Raw genomic sequence first — 8,622 nt, 5'->3', positions numbered from 1 at the left:
CCCCCGCCCCGCGCCCGCCCCGCGCCGCCCGGCCCGGCCCGGCGAGAAAGCCTTAATTGGTAAAATCGCCCAGAAGTCGGGGGCGGGGGTGCGCGACGAGCTGGAGCGCCCAGGCCGCACAGGCGACACCGCCCCCCGCCCCCCCCCCCCCCGAGATGAGCTCACCAGGCGAGGCAGCCAGCACGCGGTGGCTGGGGGGGGGGTGAGGGGGGGCGGACGCGCCCGGGCGCCTTCAGGGTCTGCAGGCCCCACGCCAACGCCAGGAACTTGGAGGAGCCAAGAGTTCGCCAACTGGAAAGACCACCTCTCCCAGGAAGCCCCCCCTCCAGAGCAGCAGGCCCTAGCAGGGTCCCCATCTGCACCCCAGTGGGTGTCTGGAGCCCTAGGGGCATCAGTCAGGGGCAGGTGCTCTGTGAGTGCTGACTGGGAACAAGGCTGTGCTACTGGACTGGAGCCACTGAGGCCCAGATGAGTGGACCACCTGAACCCACCCCTGGATCTGCTCCTGGGGCATATCAGGCAGGCGGGAGCTGTGTGACCTGGAATCTCTGAATTCGCACCCCCACCACATGCAGCCACACCCTGGCACAGCCTGGCCTGTGCCTTCCTCTTCAACGTGCCATTGCCGTCAATCGTCAGGCTACATGGCCTGTGCTAGGTAGTGCTCTTTGGAACATTTTGCCTACAACAAGACCATTTTACACCCTGACCAATTTACACACTCAGATAAAACTGAAACAAACAATCCACAAAAGACACGACTTTCCCTTCACAAAACCCAACTCACTGCCAGAGAGCCCATGACTCATAGCGACCCTATAGGCCAGGGGTGACCTCTTGTGCGTTTCAGATACAGAAACTTTTTGGGAGCCTCTGATAGTTTCTAGACCTTGAAGTTAGCAACTCAAGACAAAGCCCACTACACCTCCAGGGCTACAGCCCCCCCCCCCCCCTGCTACTGAATGGATTCTGCTGCATAGTATTGTGGGATAGGATTCCCAAGCTTGGACAGTCAACTTTCTTCCAAGGTCGCTTTGAAGCCCTGACCTTGAGGGTAGCAATCCAAGGCGTAGTCTACCAGTGCCAGCAGGCTCCTCTTACTACCCACAAGGCACTCTGATCTTTTCTGTCCTCCATTGTTAGTAAGTGCCATGGAGTTGGCTGCGACCCATAGCAACCCTGTGCACAAAAGAACGAAACACTATTCTGCTCTATGTCTTTGACAAAGAGAAAGGGTAAGAGGTAGGGGTGGCTAAAAGAAAGGAAGAATGCCAGAGAAAGGTGGGAGGGGAGGAAGGGAAGGCGGGAAGGAGGGAGGGTGTAAGGAAGGAAAGAGTTGGGTCACAACCTACCAAATAAAGTCATTGGAGGAGTCTTGCTGGTGCTGTCAGGTAAGTGTGGGACAGCTAACCATAAGGTCAGGGATTCCACCCCACCAGCTGCTTTATGTAGGAAAGATGAGGCTGTGTGCTCCTGGAATGTTTCACAGCCTGGGAAACCCTACGCAGAGTGGTTATGAGTCAACATGTACTTGGTGGCCGTGAGTTTTGGATCTACATTGATCTTACAATGACCTTTCACACCTTGACCTTTAGTGGGTGCTTCCTAACAGTGCTAGGGGCTCCCTCCCTTCTGCCCCCACCAGCGGGCTATCTTCATTAGATAAGGGAGCAGCCTGAACTCCAAGATGGAAACTCACACACCCAGGAGGGGGCTGTGCTAGAACTCCTGGCCACCCCAGTCCAGCCAGGAGTCCTAGAGTGGAGGGGAGCACAAGAGATGGGGTCTTTGCACAGAGGGACTAGCGTTCCAGCTCCATTGGAAACCTCCCTTTACTACTGCCCCCCAACACACACACACACACACACACACACACACACACACGCACACACCCCATTTGTGGTTTTCTCTGCTTCTTCCAGGTTTGACTGCAATGACAGCATCAGGTATCCTTGGTAACAATTATAGTAAAGGCATCTGCACCTGCATTCTTCTATCTGCCATCCCAGCAAGTTTCGAGATGAACCGAGGTGAGCCAGGGGTCGAACCCAATGAACTCCGTGAGAGACCTTTCTTCAGCTGACCAGTCACTGCTTTCGTATTGATTGTCGCAATGTTGTTATCTGACAACAAGCAATGCTTCAGTACATTTGAAAAGCAATCAAAACCCAGATGCTCTTTAATCATGCAAAGAAACATAAGGGTCTTTTAATATTTTAAGAAAACCCCTCTTCTTAGAGTATTAGTTGTCAGGTGGACAACGGTCTCTGTGTGAAGGGGTTTCGTGGGAGGATCCCATAATCTTTCCATTCCATTTGTCCATGAAGCTTTTGAAGTCCCCTTGTATATATGGATGCTGAGAAATGTGTTTATGGTGAAGTATTTTTTCCCTCTTTCGATTTTGCTGGGATTGCAAGTTGTACAATTCACTGCACAGAAATCATCTGTTATGGATGTAATTATGTACCCGGCCTCAAATGTGGGCTGCAGATCCTATGCCTGTAGTTCCACTGCATTGAAGGCATTGTTGAAAAACAAGGCAAATCAGAGAGGGGATGAACCAGGCAGGGTGCAGTGTAGCAACGATGAAACATACAACTTTCCTCTAGTTCCTAAATGCTTCCTCCCCTCCACTATCATGATCCCAGTTCTACCTTACAAATCTCACTAGACCAGTGGATGTACACTGGTACAGATAGCAACTGGAAACACAGGGAATCCAGGACCAGTGGTGAGAGTGGCGATACCGGGAGGGTGGAGGGAGGCTGGAGTAGAGAGGGGGAACCGATTATAAGGATCTACATATAACCTCCTCCCTGGGGGACAGACAACAGAAAAGTGGGTGAAGGGAGATGTCAGACAGTATAAGATATGAGAAAATAATAATTTATAAAATATCAAGGGTTCCTGATGGAGGGGCAAGTGGGGAGGGAGGGGGGGAAATGAGCTGATGCCAGGGGCTCATATAGAGAGCAAATGTTTTGAAAATGATGAGGGTAATGAATGTACAAATGTGCTTTATACAATTGATGTCTGTATGGATTGTGATAAGAGTTGTATGAGCCCCCAAAAACATGATGCAAAAAAACAAAACAAGGCAAATCTGATGCAAAAGGCCTCTTAGTTCTCAGGGGCTGCTCTAACAGAAAGACCACAAGTGGAAGATCAATGTCAGGGCACCTGATCTTATCAGCTGGTACTAGAGGTAGGTCCTAGTCTCCTTTCAGCATCTGTGGGCCCTGCAGTCTTTAGAGATGTACCTATGTCTTGGCATTAATCTTCTCCTGAGTCTAGAAGTTTCCCAGCACAGGGCCTCTGGATCCAAAGGACAAATCCCACACCTGGCTCTTTTGCTGAGGTTTACTTCTGTCTTCTTCGCACTCCTCTAAGATAAAAGGGGAAGCAGACCACACCCCCAGGAGACTGTCCCTTACATCAGATCAGGGCTGTGATTGATTGAAGGGCATTACATCCCCACCCTAATCTTTGGGCATCTGATTATATGACCACATCATACAGAATTATCTCATCAATAAATAAGTGCTAAACCAGGGAGAGTCGTGGCCCAACCTAGTGGACACATATTTTGAGGGGACGCCATCACTACATGACAAAAAATGTTCAAAAGTAAAGATGTCACCTTGGAGACTGAGGTGCACCTAACCCAGGCCATGGCATTCTCAATGGCCTCGTGTGCATGTGAGAGCTGGGTAATGGATCAGGAAGACTTGAGATTGGAGGCCTGTGAATGATGGCGCTGGTGAAGAGACTGAATTCACCATGGACGGCCAGAAGAGTGGACACATTTGCCTTGAGAGAAGCGCAGCCAAAATGCTCCTTAGAAGAGAGGATGACAAGAGTGCATCTCCTATATTGTGGACATGTTCTCAGGAGGGATCAGGGTCTGGAGAAGGACATCCTGCTTGGTAAAGTAGAGGGACAGTGAAAAAAAAAGGAAGACTCTAGACGAGATGGATGGACACAGTGAATGGAACCATGGGCTCCAACAGAACAACCATTGTGAGGATGGCACAAGATCAGGCAGTGTTTCCTTCTGCGATACCTGGGGTCACTGTGAGTTGGAAACTTGTTTTGCTTTTCTTTCTTTCTTTCTAGACACCGTGTATCATGAGTTTATTATAAAAGAGACACATGGGGATTATTTACATGAGGAAAGATTTCAGAACGTCAATGGAACGGGCAGCTTCACATGATGCCATTTCAATAGTGGTCCACATACTTCCCAGGAATGTCACCACCTCGAAATAAGAAATAACCCTTGTCACCTAGAGCGGCTTTGGTGCCTTCATCTGCAGAGAGAACTTTATCTCCGACTTTCACATGCACTGGTTGAATCTCTCCACCCTTTCCTTTCGAGCTAGACCCAACAACTACTACTATTGCGTGCAGGGCTTTTCCTTAAGAATTTTCTGGAAGTATAATACCCCCTTTAACTCCTTTCTACCAATACTCCGTCAACGAGGGGAAGAAACTTTCGAAAGGCTTATCCTGCCATGACGGTTGGGTGGTCGCAGCAAGTACTCCTCTCAAGCTACACCACTGCACCCAGAGCCAAGGGGCTGGGCTTAGGCTCCCAGTGCCCACTGGGTGGGCACAGGGTGACCATCCACGGTTCAGCTTTTTTGTGTCTTATGTGGAGGGAACCTTGCATGGGGGCAAAGAGGGGACCTTCAGGCAGAGTGCCCAGGTAGGTGCCGGGGAGTGCTCCTTAGGGAGAAGGCAAACCTAGAATTCCTTGACCTCATAAGGAAACAGCTTGCATCAGCCTGGGAGGGGTGGCATGAGGGAGGACCAAGCAGGCTGTAAGCGCGCAAGGACTCTGGGAGAGGGGCCAGCATTGCACTCTCATCTTGCCAAAACTCAAGAGTCCCAGAGCAGCCTCTGCTTAGTCCCCAGCCCACAGGGCCACCTCCTCCCTTGCCCAGCCCAGGGCTCGCCCTTTCTTCCTATCACACACCCATGGAAGCCCCTCAGTCGGCCCCACACATCATGAGGATAGCTTTGAACAAGACTGTCCATTCGTCACTGCACTAGACAGCCCTCTCCTACCATGGCCTCACCTCTTCCTACCCACACTCCATTGCTTGCCCCATTGACCCAGCTTAAACCCCTGGTTCTGGGAGACTACACTCCAACTCTGCTGGGTGGCATTCAGTTAGAGGTCAATGTGTCAGGAGACCAAGCCCCTGTGCCCTCCTTCCCGCCCAGTCCCACAGGTAGGTGGTGAGGTGCGGGCAGTCGGCCTCACTCCATCATCCCCACTCGCACACTGCATCCTGTCCTCTGCCAAGGCCCACTGGCACGCCTGGCCCCTTAGAGGGCTGGCTGAGAGCTCCTGGAACGCCTGTTGGCAGCCTCCTGGCCCAGTGCCCCACTTCCTCCCCTGGCAAGCAGGCAGGGAGGCGGTGGTGGGTGCCGCCCATGTGGGAAGGCAAGGGGTCTGAAGACTCCCTGCCTGGGCCGGCCAGGACAAAGGCTTGGGAAGTGGCCGGCCTGTGGGCTGTTCCCTGTCGCTCTCCACGCAGGGGCCTCGGAGGGGAGGCTGGCCCTGGTCAGCGCTAGCACCAAGGGTCTGCTCTGGGTCCTTGGTCTTTTCCTAGGTACCCAGGCGCCGACGCCGGGGATGGGTGCAGGGACCCGAACGGGGACCCATGTGACTGCTTGGGCGCGCCTGCTAGGTCTGGATAGCGCTCAGGGTCACGCCCAGTATGGCTAGTGCAAATGGGCGGTGCGTGATTTTTTCGCTCGCCAACCTCGCCCCTTTTTCGGGAGCTCAGCCCGCCTTGCTCCCAGGCCCTGGCCCTGGCCGGTTTCTGCCGGTTCCGCTGGCGCACAGGCCCCGCCCCTCTTTAGACCGAACGCGCTAGTGTGTGACGTCTGTGATGGCCAGCCCCGCCCTTTCCCCCCCGGCAGGCAGCCCCTCTGCGCTTCCCCTTCCAGACAGGTCTGCGCAGCCTCAGTAGGCGCGCAGGCTCCGCCCCTGCCCCTCATTTGCCTAATCCCGTCCCTTCGTCGCGTTCCCAGGCCCGCCCAGTTCAACTGCCTTGACTGACGTAAGGCCCGCCCCTGTCTGTGGCCCAACCCCGTCCGTTTGTGACGATGTGTTCACAAGTCCCGCCCATCTCCACTTGGCTTCCACATTCCGATTAGTCTGTACCCGTCGAACTCTCGCAGGCTGTCCTCCCAGCGGCGTACGAGCTGCCCAGACCTGGGCACCATCACTCTGCCGCTGGCTTCTCGTTGTTCTTTTTGCCGCCGAGCATCGCGGCCGTTGTTGGCGGTCTCCGCCAGGCCGCTACGGCCCTTGCGTGGGTTCCGGGCTGGCCGCGCCATGGACGACTACGAAGGGCTGTCCGATTCGGAGCTGGTGTCTGTGCTGCGCCAGTACAATATCCCGCACGGGCCCGTCGTGGGTACGGCGGTTCGGCGGGGGACGGGGCGGCGGGCGACCCCCTACCGGGCCCCGTCCGAGCCCTGAGCGCCATCCTTGTGCTTGGCCAGGCTCCACGCGAAAGCTGTACGAGAAGAAGATCTTTGAGTATGAGAGCCTGAGACGGAGACTGTCATCCCGGAACTCGTCCTCCTACCCCTCCACATCACACCGTTCTTCATCTCAATCCACCAGTAGAATTTCAGGTGAGGCCCTCACTGGTCACAGTGGGTGGGGTGGGGGCGGTGGGCTGGCAGGGGAGATCCCGGGCAAACGATCCCCTGACCCGGTCCCCTGCCCATCAGATGTAGAATCGACGTATACTGACTCCGATAAGTATGATATGCCCAAGAAAGAAGACGCGTTACTGTATCAGAGACGGGGTAAGGTGGCCCGAGGGGGCGGGTTGAGCCCCACGGGGGAAGTGGTGGAGAGAGCCCCTGGAGGCTCCTGACTCAGGGAGGGTGCCAGCCCCACCACCGCTGCCCCCTTCCCCAAGGCTATAATACTGAGGAGGACGATGATGAAGACAACGACTACGAGGACGTCGTCCAGGTGGCGGACTACTACGAGGAGAGCTGTGTGAGCAGCAGGACCTGCGAGGAACCGGAGTCAGTGGGCACCACAAGTTTTCTCCAGTCCCCATCCTCGCTCCTGGTGACTGACCGTGAAGGGGACTAGACCTGGGTGGAAGTGGTGGCTGCCAGACAGGGGTGCCCAGGGGCCCTACTCTGGGGGAACCTTAGAGCTGTTGGACTGGAACTGACTCTTGCCCAGAATGTCGGACACTGCTCTCAGGGTCCCTGGGGAGGAGGGGGTGATGGGACAGTCACAGAGCCCAAAGCGCAGAGTGTAGACTGTGGAGTGACAGGGTCTTACCCTCTCTAGGTGCGAGAAGATTTGATGTTCACTTCTTCTGAAGAGGAAGGAAAAGATGGGTAAGTCATGGGGTGGGCCAGGGCTGGGGGCTGCGGGGAGACGCTCTTGACCTACCTGTCTGCACCCTCTTCTGCTCCAGGAACTGTCCATGTATGCGGGATTGCGCCTACCAGGACGTACTGCACTACCGCCTGGGCTCCAGAGGCTCCCTGAGTCCATCCTATTATCCTACTAGCACTTCTACCTCTTCAACCTCCTCCACCTCATCGTCCTCCTCCTCTGCACCTTTGTGGCTCACCCGCCCAGCCATCCGTCCAGAACAGCAGGCCGCGGGCGCAACCTTCCAGGTCCCGCTCTGGGGCCAGTTCTTTTTTGTTGCCTTAGCCTTTGCTGCCTTTATGGCTTTCCTGTACCGTTCTATGCAGAAGGAGGACTGCAGCCGTTTCCTGGCCAACCCCTGAGGGGTTGGAGGCCAGCCCTCCTTGGAAGGCTGACTGCTTTAGTGGGGGGTGGGATGGGGGACTTAAGTGTTCTAGCTGGCCTGGTGGCCTGGCTCTGGAGGGGGCGGACACTACCGTCCTCACTACGTATGCCTACTGCTAGTCACCTTTGAGGCAGGGGATTAACCAAAAACACTTGGTTTTCATGAACACAATTAAAAGACTTCATTTTCAACGTGTTGGCTCTTTCTGTATAGTAGCAGGCTGGTACAACTTCCAGTCACTCTGGTGCAGGGCTCGAGTGCTGCCCCCAGGGATGTGTATGTTGTCTGGTGGATTCCGTCCCTGGCTCATACCCTCATGTCACCAGGCACCCAACCACCCGGCCTGACAGCACACAGAGCATGCACCTGGCAGCACAAGGTCAGCACCAGGCTGGTTCGGGGTGGTTGTCTCCTCACATGGGTGCCTTGTGGGAGGATTTGCCCAGAAACAGGAAATGGCCTTGGGGAAGTGCTACCTCCTCCCTGGACACCAGGTGTCACTCCTCCAGGGTTTCTCATCTTCTCTACTCTAGGAAACCCTGTCTGGAAGGTTGCTCAGTATGTGAACCCAGGCCAGGTGGTCCATTCCTACATAGGGACTCTGATCCCCTAGGCCAGCAGACAAGACACCTGGTGGTGCCCCCTGCCCAGGCCTTCCCTGAAGAGGTGTGGCCCCAGCATTAGTTCCTCCTAGCCTCGAATTAGTGCCTTGTAAACAGTTGCCCTCGGCTGACCCAGGTTGTCTTACCTGGCACAGCCCCTGTGCAGTGCCCACGGGCACATCCTCGACCTTCGTCATTTCAGGTCT

The 8,622-nt window shown here is 55.0% G+C and overlaps 1 protein-coding gene and 1 pseudogene across 1 annotated transcript; one reads left to right on the top strand and one right to left on the bottom strand.

The window, feature by feature from the left end:
* Positions 1-4,167: 4,167 nt before the first annotated feature.
* Positions 4,168-4,516, bottom strand: LOC142434926 (10 kDa heat shock protein, mitochondrial pseudogene; annotated as a pseudogene).
* Positions 4,517-6,143: 1,627 nt separating this feature from the next.
* Positions 6,144-8,005, top strand: EMD (emerin). Its single transcript, XM_075539174.1, has 6 exons — positions 6,144-6,434; positions 6,523-6,657; positions 6,757-6,834; positions 6,951-7,108; positions 7,340-7,389; positions 7,470-8,005. The coding sequence occupies exons 1-6, from the start codon at positions 6,353-6,355 to the stop codon at positions 7,789-7,791; spliced, it is 825 nt and encodes a 274-aa protein (XP_075395289.1). The 5' UTR covers positions 6,144-6,352; the 3' UTR covers positions 7,792-8,005.
* Positions 8,006-8,622: the final 617 nt, after the last annotated feature.

This window comes from Tenrec ecaudatus, chromosome X, assembly GCF_050624435.1.
Source record: "Tenrec ecaudatus isolate mTenEca1 chromosome X, mTenEca1.hap1, whole genome shotgun sequence".
Lineage (NCBI taxonomy): Eukaryota > Metazoa > Chordata > Mammalia > Afrosoricida > Tenrecidae > Tenrec > Tenrec ecaudatus.
The sequence above is the reverse complement of the archived record's forward strand: the minus strand, read 5'-3'. Positions and strand labels throughout refer to the sequence as shown.